The sequence below is a fragment of the Camelus dromedarius genome, chromosome 36 (assembly GCF_036321535.1).
Source record: "Camelus dromedarius isolate mCamDro1 chromosome 36, mCamDro1.pat, whole genome shotgun sequence".
Classification (NCBI taxonomy): domain Eukaryota; kingdom Metazoa; phylum Chordata; class Mammalia; order Artiodactyla; family Camelidae; genus Camelus; species Camelus dromedarius.
Window position 1 is genome coordinate 7,684,829 of NC_087471.1, and position 17,954 is coordinate 7,702,782.

Genomic DNA, 17,954 nt, shown 5'->3' on the forward strand with positions numbered 1-17,954 from the left:
TTCATCCACTTCTGCCTGTCCCCACTACCGGCACTCTGGTCCAAGCTGCCATCATTTCTGGCCAGGGCCACCACACTGGCCTCCAACTGACCTCCCCGAATCTACTCTAGCGTCCAAGCCATTCTCTATGCTGCAGCCAGAATGCTCATTTAAAAGGCAAATCTGATCGTGGCACTCTCAGCTTAAAAACATTCCAATAGCTCCCTGTGGCACTTGGGGTAAAGCCAAACAAGCAGGTCCAACCCTCCCTTCCAGCTTGAACCCAATCTCTCTTTCACACATTCTTTCTTCCCTGTTCAGAGTTACCATCAACTATATTCCATGTTCTTTCCCACCCCAGGGCCTTTGCACATACTGTTTCCTGTGCTTGGACTTTCCTTAGCCTTTCTTATCAGTTTAAGATTCCTTTAGCATATATCGTTGTATTATTTAGTTCTCCCACAACTCTGGAAAATAGGTAACCCATTTTCTAGATGGGGAAACTAAGAAGTTAAGTCACTTGTGCGAGATTGAAGAACTATCTAGAAGCAAGCCAAGCTGGGAGTCTAGGCTGTCCAGCCCTACAGCGTATACAGTTCACCTTTGTAGCGCTACATCACAACGCTGAGGAAGGAAGAGTCCTACTGGCCTGACTTGTCTGCAGTGTCCCCAGCACAGAGTACAGTGCTGAGCAGAGTGGGCTCACATGATGAATATGTGCTTCAGGAATAAGTTAACGATGTCCCAGGCATGTCAGGAAAAAAGAGCTATTTGCCCACCCTGCATTGCTAAATAGAAGATGCCAGGCAGGATGGCCAGATACCCGAGTCCTTGTTCTGACTCCACCTTGATTTTGATTGCCAATTGTGAGCAAGTCACTTCTCCCTGGGTTTCAGTTTTCTCATCTGCAACAGAGGGAGTCTGACCAGATGCTCTTCGATGTCTCATTATCTCTAAAATTCTGGAATTTATATGTAACATAATGTCTATTATTTTTAGTGTTATGTGGGGTCCTTTATTTTTTTATGAGGCACTGTGTTTCCACAAACTGTGAATCATTTAGGCTCCCCTATTCTGACTGGTACGTTACTTTACTTTTGAAACGTCACTGTATCGTCACCTCCTCTAGAAAGCCTTCCCTGGTTCCCCAAAGTCAGCCACTCCCTGTTCAGTGCGCCTACAACCCTTTTTCTTAATTGAAGTACAGTCAGTTCACAGTGTTGTGTCGAAGTCTGGTGCACAGCATCACATTTCAGTCATACATATACAGACATATATTCATTTTCATGCTTTTTCACTATATGTTACTACAAGGTGTTGAATATAGTTCCCTGTGCTCTACAGTAGAAACTTGTTGTTTATCTATTTTATATGTAGTAGTTAGTATCTGCAGATCTCGAACTCCCAATTTCTCCCCACAACCCTTTTTGTATTTACATCCCTTACGGGACTCAGCGCAGCGACTGTCAGCCCCAAGCGTCTCCCTCGCCTTCTAGAACTGTGAGCTGCTGGAGGCGCGCTGATCTTACGGTCTTTGAGCCCTGAGCATAATGTGGAGCTGATGTTTGCTCAGTGAATACATGGATTACACTGACGCCTACCTTCACAGCTTCAGATCTAACTGGTCTGGGGTCCAGCCTGAGCACTCGTGATTTAAAGTGCAGCCAAGGGTGAGAAGCTTTACTTTCAAAGGAAGTCGAAACATTCACACACACACACACACACACACACACGTGCACACACCTGGCTCCAAACATCTACAGCCCCACTGAATGTCGGTTGCTCGTTGCTTCGGAAGATACTGAGGGCTGGTTGGGACATGATTTGTAGCAGTCCTACCTGCCACCTCACAGGGCAGATCTGTCATCCGTACGCAGTGGGTGTATTTGAGAAAACAGAAGCCAGAGCCCCTATAGGTGGAGTGAGACCCTTTCCTCGCCTGCTCCTGGGACAGCCCGCGCTCCTGTGTCCTCCCACCCCACCGACCACTCCATCTCAGCCTCCTCCACAGGCTCCTCCTCGTCATCCTGAGCCCCACACCTCCGCGCTCCCCAGCCGCCCTCTTTAGACGTCTTCCATCCTGTAGCTACACTCCCTTCTGAGGCCGTCCCATCCAGCCTGACGGCTTTAGACCCCGTCTGGATGATGACTGCTCCCTTGTTCAACATCCTCAGTGTTTTCCCATGCAAACCCCTTGTCCGGCCTGCCTCGGACAGGGAACCTCACATCCCATTGCTCTCCTCCCAGTGACCCGACTCCAGCCGCACCGGCATTGATGCTCCCCCCAATGATGCCAGTCTTATCATCACCTCTCAGGCTGGAATCTGTTCTCTGCCTGGGACTCTCACCACCCACCCCCCAATTCACTGACTGCCAGGTGCTATTCCAACTGACACTGGGGGACCAAACAGGGAGGCGAGTGTCCCAGGCAGAGAACAGATTGCAGCCCTGAGGAGACCCAGGGACAGAGAAAATGTGAATGGAGAGGCGAGAAGGTCAAAGAGATAAAGAGGGAGGTGGACAGATTTCCGCACCTGCGGCCCACACCTCTGCTCAGTGCTCCTTCCTCGGGAGCCCCTCCCTCACTCGCCATCCCTTCCGTGTCACTGTCTGAAATTATGTCACGCACTTTCCTTGTTGTCTCTCTCACCCCCTAGAGTGCGAGCTGTATGAAGACAGGGGACTTCCTCTTGCCCACCTCCTTATCCCAGAGCCTAGAGCTGTGCCAGCCCATGGTAGGCTTGTAATAAATACTCCTGTGACTGATGGAATAACCTGTGTCCTTGGGGAGCTGGAATAGTAAATATTTTATTGCAACTGCAATAGAATCTTCCAGAGATTGACCAAAAAGTAACCCAACCGAGATGTGCCTATCTCAAGGGAGAAAACTCAAAGGCAAAATTTTAAATATATACCCCAAATCACCCTCTTCTGTCTACTCCTAATTGATATCTGAATCAACATTCACACCTAAACAAGAACAGGCAAGTCCAAAGGAGACAAGAATACTCTAGAATAACATTATTAGAAATTCATCGTATGTCTGATATCCTTTCTTGATTTCTGTATTTCTTTCTCTGTTCCCCTTTATTTTCTCTTCAAAGTAACAATAATCTAATTCATCTTCCTACTCTCAGTTTTCCCCCCGACTAAGTGGGTCTTTATGTCAACAGCATGTGTTTTTCCTAAGATAAAAACTTTGAGTTACCCACTCTCACGTGGGCACCATCCATGTCATCTTAGATCTTGTCAAATTAAGTTCTGGCTCCTGTAGAAGACCATTTCCCACCCCCCACCCCCATTTTTTAAAGTTGTGGGAAAATACACATAAAATTTACCATCTTAACCTATTTCTAAATGTGCCGTTCAGTAGTGTGGAGTCCATTCACACTGGTGTGCTGACCATCTCCAGAACTTTCTCATTTTGCAAAACTAAAACTCCATACCCATGAAACAACCACCACGCTCAGCCCTGCAGCCCTGGTAACCGTCATTCTACTTTCTGTCTCTGTGAACTCGACTACTATGGGTACCATACAGAACTTCTGAGCTGTTTTATGGTTTCCTACCCCCACCTATAGCTCATCTCTGCTAAGTTCTGATCTAAGTTCTACCTAAATGTTGACCCAGCCTTCTCTCCTCCAGGCACCTGCTCACCTCAACCTCTGGGCCTTTGCACATGCCATCCCCATAGTTCGAGCACTTCCTTTTTCTCTCTGCCTACCCAACTCCTCCCCATCCTTAAAAATAAGTCTTCAATTTCAACTCCTCCTTGAAACCCCAGCTGACTACTCTAGTCTATACTAAAGTCACTCTTCCTGAAACTTGTAACCCATTCTTTGGAAATACCCAACATTTTGAATATTCTAGTTCTCCAGCTGTTCTGTGCTATATACCATTGCCTCCTGCAATAGTTTCTACATTCCCCAGTAAGGACCATATCTTCTATGTAACCGTACTTTCCACCTGGGAAAAAAGTAGTAGACACAGTGTAGGCATTCAACAACTATTAAACTGACAGATAATGTCTGCTTTCATAAAATTTTTAAATAATTTGAATCACTCTGCAGCATCATTAGGCAACTTCTTAAATCCTTTCCAAGAAAATGTAGTTATCGCCAGCAACTTTGTCAAATTTTTCTATCTGATTGATTGAATACAAGTCTGTTCTAGCACGGTTCCAGCAGAGCTAAATTCCTATCCTGAAATGAGCTGCCGTGACCATCTCCCAGACCATGCAGAAGTTGCCTATGTAAAACTGAGAATCAGCTTTACATGTCCCCATTCGATGCCCATTACCCCATCCACTCTTCCCACACTAGTAGAGAGACCTAGAGAAGTCAGAATGATTACAAAGCGGAGAGACAACGAACCAGAGCAAAGGGGAACCAGGAGCCAGCCTCCCTTGCAATCATTTTCTCACCCACCTGTGTAAATGAACCTCCCTGGGGCTCCTTTGCAGAACTGTTTGGATTTGTAAGATAATGTCACTTCTACTACTCCGGGAATGTGCCGAGGGGGCGTCTGCACTCTGATGGCATGAGGAGTTATTAGCTGAGGAGTGAACAAGCAGGCAGAGAAAATACCTGTTACACACGTTATCATGGAGATACTGAGCTTCCGAGCATCTCTCACTGGTCCCCGCTGCCCGGGGCAAACTGGCGCACTCACGGTGCCCCAAATGCGTTGAACACCCTGTCCCTGTGTCTCCTGTGCTCCCCTCTCTCACCCTGGAATTTCAACTCAACCTACCCATCCCTTCCTTCCTACCAGCCCAGTTCAAATCCCTCCCACCTGTTGTGCCCACTGGATTCCCGTCCCTGTAATAGCTCCCTCCCCCTATTCCTACATGGCTGTGACCTCATAAACTGATCTGGCAGTTTCCACAGCCAGATGAGCACTGTTACACATCTTTTTGTAACTTGTTGTTTTTCTCATTATCACAGTAGAAAAATTGGAAACTACAGAAAAATAAAGAGAAAAATGTTAACAGTGCATAACCCAGAGACAACCGTTATTAATCTTTGGTGTGTTTCCAATACTCTTCTGTGAATGTGTGTTCTATAATTAGGTTTTACATCCATAGACACTGTTGTCTTGATTTTTTTTCACTTAATAGTACAGCATAAGCATGTTCCCTTTTCCTGTGAAGTTAGAAATTTTTCAAACATAATTTTTAATGGTGGAATGTCCGTTATTTATTTAACCTATCTCCTATTATCCAATATCTGGAAAATTTTTAATTTTTCACAATTACAAATAATACTGCAATGAATATTTACCTTTTTAAGGGATCCCCGCCTGCAATAAATTGTGGCTTACATGTCTTTAAATCCTTGATGCAGCGCTCGTAGTAGGTACTTAATAATGTGCATTCATGATGCTGATGCTACAAGAATTACTAGTTTCCCCAGGTCAGAGTAATCTTTGGGGCAAAGAAAATCAGGGAAGTGAGTTGCCTTTGCCTACCTCGCTCCATACAAGCATGGTCCCAAACACCACTTGGAGGCCATCGAAGAAGTTGTCCCCAATAATAATGACCATGGCTCCTCCGGTGGTCCAGCCTTCGCTTGGGCTAATGGCTTTGATGCAGGGGGTAGCTAAGAAGACAGGGAAGAAAAAGTCAGGCCTGTCCTTTGGTGGTTGAATTTGGGAGTTCGGGAACTGGCAGCTCTTGAAAGCTCTTGGTCATCTAAGAAGTTCAAGTTGAGCTTTGCTGACTTGCCATCATTCCCTAATTGGTTGTTGGCTTTCACCAGGTCATTAAAGCCTAATGAGTTGACCACTAGGTAAGAAAACACTTGGCTAATTGTGCGAAGGGTGTTTTTAAAGCTCTGTTGTTTTTCCCCATATTTTTATAAGTTGATCACACTGGAAATGTGTAAATCCCTTTTCTCTCCCCACCTCCTCTGCCCCAAGATGTTAAGATTTACAAGGTCTGCTAATGTGCTAGAGAGAGAATGAGAAAGCAAAATCTATCATAGTGGAAGGGTTTTTTTTTTTTTTTTTCCCAGCTCTATCAAGAGACAATTTCTAATCACTTTCCTAACTTTGCAGGAAGGATTTCTCCCTCCTTCTTCCATATGTTCGAGGCCTCTGGACTTTACATCCCAACAGGAACCCAATATGGTTTTCAGGCCATAACTAAAGTCAATCCATCACTCCATTTCCAAAGTTGACAGGGTCAAAGGTGGAGGAGAACTTTGGCAGGACTCCAAAAACACGAGCCCCCTTTGAACAGCCAGTCAATCACATCCAATCAGTCAAAAGAAACTGGATGGGTTCCTAGCTCTGAACCCTGGGATTTTCTTCTCCCCTTTCAGTGCCCACTGTGGGAGAATTAACACCACTCCAAATTCTTTACTGATTCAATCATTTTCTTTCAGTTCATTAATTCCTATTTAAAATGATACAAGACACATTTTTAAGGGCCAGGCTGGGGGTGAGGGCTGGTGGGCAGCATACAGCAAGACATCACACTAACATAGGAGCCTCGTAGAGCCATTCACTCCATCTGACAAGAGCTTCCTACACCGATGAGTCAGGGCACGTGGACGGAAGGAGAGCCGAGATGCGATTTACTGAAGTTTGTCAGTTACCGTCCTCGATACACTTTAATTTTTTCAGACAACCTGAAGTTTAACAGTTACAGGTATTTCTAATTACTTTAATGCACTTGGAAAACTACCCAGAGCAGACCATGATTTCTTCTTGTCCAAGCAAACAAAAATCAATTAGTGTCAGTTTCATTCTGCACGTTGTTTTGCTTTGCCTACAATCTGTTTAAGGGCACATCTGACACTTACTCATACATGTCTGGCACGGTAACGTTCCTGTTTAAGTAAGATGTCATAGGCTTACATTTGCCTGAAATGCCCATCTAGGAAAAAAAAAAATAAAGAACCAAACGGAAGAGCCGGTGAGGCACGGGCTCCTGAGCACTGGCTGGGAGAAGTCAGTGTTCACAGCTTCATTGTAAAACCCACATGGTCTTGGGTACTTTCCCCGACTCTTTCTCAGAGACATGAACTGAAATCCAAACAAGGAAGTTCGTGGAGACCGTCATTTGTCCGTCGTCCTCAGCCCGCACAGCGGACAGCCCTACCTTCCGACGGGTCCAGTCTTCTTGCCCTCCGCCCGTGCTTCGAGTTGTTGTGAACAAACATGTTGTCGGAAACAGCCAGCACGTGTCCATCCACGTTCACCGTTGTTGACAACACGACCTGCAGATTTCAAGGGAAATGGGGGTGGGGAGAGGCGTGGAGTTAGTGTCACATAAAAATCGTAAAAGTCGCAGAATCTTGTTTTGCCAGACCTCTGTATGGCTAAGGAGAGACAGAACAGAATTTCGGGATGAGCCAGGCGCTCAGCACCTCAGAGGGTTCTCCTCCTCCTGCAACAAGGGCGGAGCTTTGTGGAAAAAGAGGCTGCCCTTCATCCATGTATTGTCACATATTCAGACTATGCCCAGATGATGAAGTGGGGAAGCCGGCAATCTGCCGGCTGGTTCTAGAAACCTCATCTCTATCAAAGGACTCAGACGATTATTCCCAGATGACCTCCGAGCTGTAGTCACAACAAGAAGCCAGCGGTGTGCGACCGGGAAGCTAAGATGGAAATCCAGCTGAGAGGCCATTTCTCCGAGCTCGGGGATGGGTTCTGGAACATGTGACGAGTGCTCCAGTAACCCTGGGCATGGGTGTGCTGCCTGATGAGTGGTATGTGGTGTCCCCCACACCAGAGAGCAGCGACCGAGATGCTCAGACTTCTGGTAATGAGATAAGGTTGCTGGACTTCAGTGCTGAAAGTGTAGGACCTTTAGTATCCAACCAGACGAAAGGGAAGGGATGGGTGTGGCCGAGGGGAAGAGCCTGGATTTGGAGTCAGACAGAACTAAACTCAAATCCCACGCGTACAACTTCCTAACGCAGAACCTCTGACAAACTGCTTAACCTTTCTGAATCTCCACTTTTCCCATCTGTAAAACACATGCAACAATGCCCATCTTGAGGACTGCGGGAGATAAAATGAGGACACAATGAGGTAATAAATGTAGAGCATTCTGGATGAGTTCTCGTCCTAGTTCCTTCGCCCTTGCCCTCTTTGACCAGTCGACAGGACCGAGGACATTACTCATTGAGTCTCTTCTGTAGTCTAAGTTCTGGGGAGGCTCTAGCAAGGGCGACCTAGGGGCTAGGTAACCCCAAAAGCTACAAGTCATGGTCTCTATCCTCAAAGAGCTTCCTCTCAGGTTGGAGAAACATGGCGAAGAAGGAAAACAAGCAGCACGCAGAACAAGAGGAGAGTGGGCTCTGCGTGTGCTGCAGATCAGGGGCGCGGGAGAAGTTCACAGAGGGGGGGATCAGCCAAGCGAGAGAGTGGCAAAGCGCGGCAGGAATGTGTGGGCTTGAGCACATCCACCACCTACTCCCTGACCCAGAAAAGTGGGTCCTCTTACACACAAGTCTACTTGTTAGTTAGGCATGGCAAATTTTTTTTTTGAGAAAGAAACTTGTTACATACATATTTACATATGTATGTATATGGATGGACTCTTTGAGGAAAGGCATTGAATGGATACATAATGAGGAGCTGTGTTTAAAAACGGCTCTTCCTGTCCACACCCAAATTAAACCCCCTAATATTCTACTTGGAATTTTTCTGCCACCCCTTCCTTACTTATTAATGAAGGGGTGGGACAAACCTTGACCCTGTCTTACCTCTTAATATGAAAGATTAATTAGATGGCACTTAAAATGTTTTTACTATGAATTATTTCAAGCAAACAAAATGAACACAAATCCTCTTTTTGTTTTTTTAAGTGAAAGTTACATGCATTGAAATGTACAAGTGTTAAAAATTGTTTTTTCTTTTTTCTTGAAGTATAATTGATTTAGGATGCTGTGTTAGTTTCTGGTGTACAGCACACTAATTCGGTTATACATATATATTCTTTTTCATATTCTTTTTCACTACAGGCTTTTACAAGCTATTGACTATAGTTCCCTGTGATACACAGTAGGACCTTGTTGCTTATCTATTAGTAATTTCTGTCCATATAATCATTTCTGTGTGCTGATCCCAAACTCCTAATTTATCCCTCTCCACTACTTTCCCCTTTGGTAACTATTAAGTTTGTTTTCTATGTCTGTGGGTCTCTTTCTGCTTTGTAAACAAGTGCATTTGGGTCATATTTTTAGATTCCACATATAAGGGATATTATATGATTGAAATGTACAGATCTTAGCTGCACAATTTTGACAAATGGATACACCCAGGTAATCCACATATGTCACAATATAGAGCATCTCCAACTCCCCAGAAAGTTATCTTGTGCTGCTTCTCAGTCCATCCTACCCACTACCCCTTGCCAAGGCAATATTCTCCTGATTTTTATCTTAAATAGAGTTTCAGATGGTAGCTTTAAAAATTGTATATATAGTGTGTGTGTGTGTGTGTGTGTGTATAGTCCACAAAGTATTTCACTTAGCCTGGTGTCACGGGCATGACTGTGGCATACACGAATTTTTCCACACAGTTATCAACCCAAAAGCATTGACTGAGCTCCTGCTATGTGTCCGGCACTGTGTCAGGGCTTGGAGATTCAAAGACGATGGGACAGTGTGTTCCTGGTCGGCCAGTGTCTCTCCACACTTCAGCTCCTCACCTGTCAACGCACTACCAGGATGGTGTCCCTGCCTCGCCACGACATCAGAATGAACTTAAAGGAAACTCTGCTAACATTCAGAAAATTATTATCAGTAGAACTGCTCACAAGTCAGATGCAGCCTGTCTAGCTCCGGGTCTGTTTTCAATTGTGCCCATGTTAACATGTTAAGAGTCTGGGGAAAGGCCTTCCAGAAAGTTCCTGTCATGCGGCGGCCACCATGGGACAGACACGCGTCACCCTCTGCAAGGGCACACGGCACAGGCTCTTCTCAGGGCCCTCCCGGCAGAGCACTCCTGGCGGAGCACAGGACGGCATCGTAGGCGGAGGGAGGGAAGGGCTGAGTCTCCCGCTCACGGGGTCAGGGTGAATATGAAGGTCAAAAGCATTCACCTCTGTTCATGCCCACCCTCCGAAAATGATAGAAGGCGGTGGAAAAAGAGGAGTCAGATCACTTTTATAAATTGTGTGCGTGAATGGGTTTTCAAAGACATAGCTGTCATCCCTGGGAAAAAAAAAAAAAAAGAAGAGAGAGAGAGAGGCTTCAGGCTTTCGTTGCTAACGAGCTTTACTGGGCACGAGGAGGGGAAGCCCAGCCTTTCCGGGGGTTATGTGGCCGGGACGAGCGTTCTCTCTGAGACCACTTTAATTCATTCCACAAGCTCCTTGTTATATTGTACTTGAATGCTCCGCGTGCATTCCTGCCACAAAATATGGGGCTTTCTTGAGCCAGCTGATTTCATCATTGTCCATTTGGGTGGAGTGAGACTCGGTTCCAAAGAGAACATTTCCCGAATGACATACCCTGATGGTTCAGATGCACTTCATTATTTTCTATTAACAATGGAAATAAATTTTAATCTCTTGCTGGCCAGCGTGGGCCCCTCATGACAGCAAGGGAATTAACCTGAATTATTTCAGTGTCTGCAAAATTTATTACAAGATTTTAAATTATGTCCAAATGTATGTGCGTGTGCCTGTATATATATATAGATAGATATGAGGCAAGCTCTCGTTTTTAATATTCCAAATATCTTAGGCTCTGAGGCATCCAGGAGAGCCTGCCAATTTAACTGAATTTGCAAAATGTAAAGGATTTAGTTCACAAACTCCACCACGTGCAACCAGACTTGTTTGGTGGAGACACACACAAATACTGACTTTTCCAAATATTCGCCCTCCTTCTGGAAGAATGAATTGCATGACGGAGGCGAAGATGCAACTGGTACATTCAAACGAATTTAACTTCCTTCACTGTTTTCTGATGAACAGTGACAACATCGATATTATTCTATTCAGAGAAGTTAATGTTTCTAAAGGTTTGAAGACGAAAGGAAGTGAAACGTGCATTCCGACAGCGTCTCCCTCCCAGGCCTTCCCCTTCCACCAGCCAGCTTCTTTCCCCTAGTGAGTATTTCCTGGGTCACGAAGGCTGACCTTTTCCATCTGGAATCAATCAGTCAACCCCTGACAACTTCCTGAAACACCTCACTCCATTTCCTGTTCTCTCCCCCTTCCCTCTTTCCCCCTGGTTTGCTTCACTCTTCAAAACTGCAGGCCACAGCAGCTTAATGTTAGAGGGTCAGACACAGTTAGACTCCAAAACACTACACAAGGACACCTTTGACCTTCAAAAATCTTTACATCTTAGCTAAACAAATCAAGGTCAACATTTCTTACCATTACCTTGTTAACTATTTGTAGGCATCTTTGCCAACCATCTTCTGATCGCAGAACCATCCACTTGTTCTCCTAAGATCACAAACTGATCTGTGTTAGGAGTAGCGAATGCAGTACTGACAAAGGGTGACAAAGGGTGGAGGTACCTGAAGCTGAAAGTCTCAAGTATTATAACAAGCGTCTGGAGAGTACTGCATACAAAAGAACTTCCGTGCCTCATCGGCGTCTCCCACCACCTAAACCTGAGACTTAGTCTTTTCTAGAGCTGTCAGACTCTCCTGGCACTGACTTTCTCCTGGCACGGCCCAAAAGGATGCCAATTAGGAATACAGATGTCCATAATTTGTGTGGGATGGACCCCCGGCTTTTGCTGTTGACACTGGTGACAGCTTTCATTTGTTTCTCATAGCTGGTGTATCTGTATTTCAGCTCAAAGCTCCAACAGGAGAGCCTGAGGATCTGAAAACCAAGCCATGGTAGATTACAGCTCTCCTCAACTGGCACCTTGCAATTCAACACAAAAGCAACAGTCAGTGACATTCATGCAAATACCACTTATGATGTGGTATCTTTAAGTCAAGGTTCCAAGAAAGAAAAGTAGGGATCAGTTGAAACTGCTTGCATTTTTTTTTTTAATGGAGGTACTGGGGATTGAACCAGGACCTCCTGCATACTAAGCATGCACTCTACCACTGAGCTATACCCACCCCGCCATTTCACTTGCATTTTTAAAAGTTTTTCACTTTTTACCACTCCTCATTTTGCTTAGTGCAATCTCTAATTTTTGGTGAGGCCAAATCAATAAACATAGACCAACTGGGGTGTGACCGTGTAGGTTCCATTTGGAATCACCCAATTAGATGGCAGTTTTCTAGCTGATTATACAGAATTAGAAACATGAATTTTAAAAATATGTATCTCCCCTTGAAAAGGACAAGAAAGTTCTAAGAACAAAATCTACGACTGTGTTAACCATCTGCTAAAGGGACTCAAGGAAACGGATTGGTTCTCTCAAATTATATTTTTCTTCTCATTACCCAAAAGCACTCCCATGTCCCCTGCTCTAATAATTTATACAAAGCAGGAGCTGAGTTGTAAAGCGTTCTTTCCTGCCTATAAAAGGCCACGGTGGGAGTTACCCTTTGGGTGGACACATCCGTTAATCTGCCTGTACAACTAATTTTCGTTTAGTCGAGAAGAACTGTTTCTTTGGTATCAGAATGATGGTATGTGCCATAAGGGACTTTTACAAAAAAAAAAAAAAATCTAGCCTTCTCCAAGCTCAAACTGTCTGATTTAGTTGAGTGACATAAATCAGAGGAATGACCAGCTTGGATCTTAGTCCTAGCCAACCTTTCTCAGCCCATGCCCAGGTGTTCCTACCGAGACCCTAAGCCTCAGCCAAGAAGGTAAAAGAAAAAAGGGGAGTCAAAATGAAAAATGTGTGAAATGACTAAATGATCTGCTCTTTGAAACAGACGAGAATCCCAGTGTCTGTAGTCACTGGAGAGTAATTATGTTGGTTGGAAATCTCCCTATTTGGATCAAAATTCTTGCTTTGGAAACACACCCAATTCTACCATTAGTCAGACATATTTCTCCTCCGTGTCCATGAGGGTCATGTGCCTCCAAGCTAAACGTGGGGTCTTTGATGGTTTAATCTTAGTAAAGCTACAATACATTGCATTTACAGCCCACTCAACGTGGATGACTCTGATACGTACTTACAAACATGCGCGCACCAAGCTAAAAAAAAATGGTCTTGAAAATTCTTGTCATTTGGCCAAGTATGGAAAAAAATTCTTTATGACATTTTACATCTGGAAATGGAGTTAAATTCATGGTGTGCTTTCCCCTTATAAGCGTTCGGTTGCTATATATGTTATTTCAGCTTTCCCGAAGCATAACTATTATGTGGGATTTTATTTTCCACCTGTGGAAGAAAGCAAGAGACACAGAGACCATTAAAGGGACAGGGAAAATCAAGACAGACTTCTGGTTGTGGTGGGCAACCAGGTTTGGAGTCCGTAACTGTGAGGAGAAATACTCCACTGATGTTTTTATACACTGGCTAATCCTCACATTTGGCAAGAAGAATCTGATGAAACAATTTTGTCTAAGCCTCCATAATTCAACCCAGGCTGAGAACAAACAAATTGGCTACTGCAAATTCTTTCTCCCTTCCTCTTTATTCCTGGCACACATCATATTTTCAAGCCAGATTTAAAGCCCAGATTCTTCTTTGTTACTAGACTCCAGAGTCTCCAAGATTACCTTAAAAAACTACATACCCCATAAGTATGGATTTTGTCATCTTTTTTTTTTTTTAAGGAATTCCCAGAACTCTTAGCAATCACTGTTGTTTCATATTCCCTGAGGCTACATTTTCTGTTCAGTTGAGGATCAAATACCATAGAGAGAACGCCAAGCTGATTGCTGCTGAGACAGATGTGGGGCGTTCTGGAGTTGCTCACAGCAAGGGAGGGGCAGTGGCATTAATGACATAAGTCCCAGGAAGATACTTTCTTAACCCTCACCAGACAGCGCTGGGTTTCAGTGAGTCACAGATATCTTTGGACCTTCCCAGGCACTGTGTCACCGACAGTGGAGGCCTACAGAAAACACTGTCACAGCCGCAAGGAGCTTACCAGGCAGTTGATGAGACAGAAAAAGCATGACCCATAATCAGAAGATATTACTATATGGTGAGACACAACTGGGGGGCTGAAGCCTGTGACCACTGTGCACGCTGGGAGTCCAAAGGTAAGAAAATTAACCCAAGCTGAAGGCAGTCACAAACATTTTCATCAAGAAAATGAGATTTGAGCTTGGCCTTGAAGAGTTGAGAAACTTGGGTTATACAACTCGAGGTTACCAGAATGATGACTCTGGCACTTAAAAAAAAAATCTGAGTGGCGTAAGTGGAGGAGTATGCCGAAGAGTGTGTCTGCTGGCCTGTTTTGGCAAATCTGGCTTAAGATGGACATCTTTGAGAGCGTGTTTTAAAAAATCCAGTTGAGGGGGGAGGGTATATAGCTCAGTGGTAGAGTGCATGCTTAGCATGTATGAGGTTTTGGGTTCAATCCCCAGCACCTGCATTAAAAATCAATCAATCGATTAATTAATTAATTTGTTAAAAATCCAGTTGATACAGAAATCAAGTGGCAATTTTTTTAACCTGCCTTTTATGTCATCAGGAAGCCCGAAGGTCATTAACCTGCTTTACAAATAAATTTCGCTGCATCTCAAAGGCCACAGATACTTGCTGCCTCCACGCTACCTCATTTTATTCCATTGAACCCATTGTTTTTCCCATCTGAAATGTATGCCAAGTGGGAATGTTGTGGTCAAGGGCAGTATTTTACTAGCAAACGTTTTGAGGGCCACTGGGGAGCCTTAACAGATTTGATGCAGTTCCTGATTTGGCTGGGCCGTTCTGTTTCCCCAAACTCCATCCCCGGAGACCTCGTGAATCACCTGTCATCCATCAAAATCCAGGAGCATGTAGGTCCCATAAGCAGCTTAAGAATCTATGCACTTCTATTGTAAAACTAAGAAAGCTTGGCTTTCCAGGAAGTTCTGCATCTGATTGTTCTGGAATGTGTTCAAGGGTAGGTTTCAGTGCCCACATTTGAGCCTCTTAAAATGCTTGAGCATTTAGGTTTTGTTTCCACCTAACTGAAATCTGACGTATCGTTTCCCAAAAGTTATATAGGCAACGAACTGCTTTTATTTCTCTCCCTTTTCTGCCACAAATAATTCAAAACACATTTCTTAGGTGAGTTGGTCAAAATCCTTGAAACCTAATTCTTGTCCCCATTTGAGATACCAAAAGTCAGGGGTGGGGGTAGGGGTGGGGGCAGAAGGGTTTACTGTCAAACAGACAAAAGCTTGGCGTAACCCATCAAACGCCTTCCCCAAGCTTACAGCCTCGGACTGGGAGAGAGAGCCTCAGACCCTCAGAGGTGTTTTTCAGGCTCCAAATAGATAATTCTTGTTTCTTAACTTGGGCTCTAGGATTTGTTTTACCACCAGACAACGGACTCACCTGTTGATCAGAGAGGCCATAAGTCAAGTGCTTTTCATTATGTGCTTTAAAACTGGTGCTCAGTAGCCCAGCAACCTTCACACGGTGGGTGAGATCACAGAGCAGCTGGAGTGGGTCTTGAACTGAAAGATCTGAACTGAAGAAACCTGCAGGCAGCTGGAGCCATATTAAATTTTTACCATTTGGAGTTCATTTAACTTCTCGCTTCCCTCTTCCACGGGGGTGAGAGGAACATTCGCCATTTTTTATTTAGGGAAAATAGATGGGGGTGCCATTAAAACATTTTATATCAGAGCTGGGGTTTAAGAAATCGTGAGGGTTTGTTGGACGGAGCTTGGCCCTGTTCCAAGACATGAGCAGCCCTGCCCTTTGCCCTCGGATCGTTTAGTCAAATAGACGGATGGCTACCGCCCAGCTGTGTGTGTGTGGCGAGGTGTCTTTGCCGTCCACACAAACGTCCCCATTGTCCTGGTGCAGTAACAGGCTCCAGGCGGCTCACATTATCCCACTACCCGGATGGCGTCAGTCCGCATTCACCTCACTTCCTTTCTCCATTCTGATGAGGAGACCTTGGAGCCTTCCCACCACCACGCCTTTCTGCTCTGTTCCTTAGAGGCCTGCCACACCTGCTAGGTGTGTCCTCGCTAAGCACCAGCGCTCCCCTCCCCCCTCCAGGCCCTTCCAGCGGGTCCCCCTGGGGTTGTGAGCAAATCCCTACAACCGAACAGGAATCAGCGCAGCACAGGTGTCTTTCCCTGTCTGGCCCCGGAAATGACTTTCTTTCACGAGAAATGTATGTGCCCCGCCACACGTCTTAACCTCTCATCTTTTGAAGCCAAAGATGGCCTGTATATGTATCTCTGTCCTCTCCTTCGCATAGATATATTTTTAAAAATGATTACTTTGGTAGACCTAATCTAAAAAGGAATAATTTAAAGGGTGAACTTGAGACACCCAAGAGTCCCTCAGAAAAGTTCAGCAAATGACAGGAAGAATCTTTATCCCAATAACGAGAAAGCTACAAAAGTCAGAATGAAGGAATTCATTTTAGATGATTCTATAGCTGGACATTCAAGGCACCTGCTGCCAACTCCATAACAACGAATGCACAGGTTGGTGCCACCCATGTGATGGGAGATACCCTAGTCCTCTGCAGTGGTCAGATCTGTTTAAAACAGAGTCCTTGTGAGGTGGGGCAAGGGAAGTGGGGGGGACTGGTACCCAGGCTTCTAAGCTTCCCAATGTCAAGTAAGCCATCTGCTGACATCAGTGTCCTATGACAGCTGATGCTGCGGGAAGCTCTGAAAGCTATTCGGAAGCACCCACGCTTGCTATTATTATAATGGCAGGAATCATCGGGCTCCCATACTGTCTGTACTGGACCACACCGCTGAGTCCCTGCAGACAATCCAAGGACGACAGCACAAAAGCCCCTGTGCTTCCAGGCGGCTCAGTTGAAGATCACAGAGAAGCAGAGCTAAGCTACATAAATCACTCACTTATCTTATTTTCCTTATCTCCCCACTAGGATATAAGTCCCTTCAGGGTGGAGGAATTTTATCTGTTTCGATTGCTGATGAATCTCCAGCACCTAGGATAGCGCCTGGCACACAGAATTTCCTCAGTGGTCGGGTGAATAAGTGAGTGAGTGAGGGCACCTGCATTTTCCCTCTGACCTGGAGCAGACCCAGCCAGCCTATCTGTGACAGCGAGCTGGCAACAACAGCCCTGATCGTCGTCAACTTCCACTGTGTTTCAGGATTTGAATGTGGGAAATGACAACATGCCTGACTCCTCCAAGAAAATGGCTTGACCTTCCTTGGATTTTCCAACTGCCTGCTCTCCACCCACACTGCAGAGAAATAAAGAACAGGGTTCATTATGTCTTAACAGGCCTGCCAGCTTGAGCTAGATATAAATTTCTTTTCCTTTCCTTCGTTGAGCTACTAATCTGGATGTCTACCTAATGGTTCCATTTCAAGGAGGGTGGAAGTGATTTTCTGCCTGCATGGTCCATGGATTTAGATACTTTCCTTTTTTTCCTTCCTTCCTTCCTTCCTTCTTTTTCTTTCGCTCTCTTAAAAATTAATTTGGGGGGAGGGTATAGCTCAGTGGTAGCATGGATATATGTACGTATATGCATGCCTGGGACATCGTGCTGTACACCAGAGATTGACATGTTGTAATTGACTGTACTTCAATTAAAAAAAGAGAAAAACCAGTGTTAGAATGAGAAGAAAATATTTGCAAATCACCTTATCTGATAAGTACTCCAAATAAAAAAGAACTCTTATGACTCAACAATAAAACCCCCATTCGAAAATGGGCAAAGGATTTGAGTAATTTCTCCAAAGAAGATATACAAATGGCCAAAATGTACATGAAAAGATGCTCAACATCATTAGCCATTAGGGAAAGACAAATCAAAACCATAATGAGATACCACATCACACTTACAGGATGGCTAGGATTTTTTTCTTTTTAAACAGAAAAAAACAAGCCAGTGGCAAAGATATGGAGAAACTGGGACCTTCGTACATTACTGATGGGAAGGGAAAATAGTGCAGCCACTGTGGAAAA

At 44.7% G+C, this 17,954-nt stretch overlaps 1 protein-coding gene across 1 annotated transcript in view; it reads right to left on the reverse strand.

Moving 5' to 3' along the window:
* Positions 1 to 17,954, reverse strand: part of EBF2 (EBF transcription factor 2) — a 182,225-nt gene that overhangs the window by 33,338 nt on the left and 130,933 nt on the right. The window contains exons 8-10 of the mRNA XM_010995718.3: positions 7,085 to 7,202; positions 5,449 to 5,579; positions 4,407 to 4,533 (exon numbers count right to left, since the gene is read on the reverse strand). Coding sequence (XP_010994020.1) covers positions 4,407 to 4,533; positions 5,449 to 5,579; positions 7,085 to 7,202 — 376 coding nt within the window. The remainder of the gene's footprint in view (positions 1 to 4,406; positions 4,534 to 5,448; positions 5,580 to 7,084; positions 7,203 to 17,954) is intronic.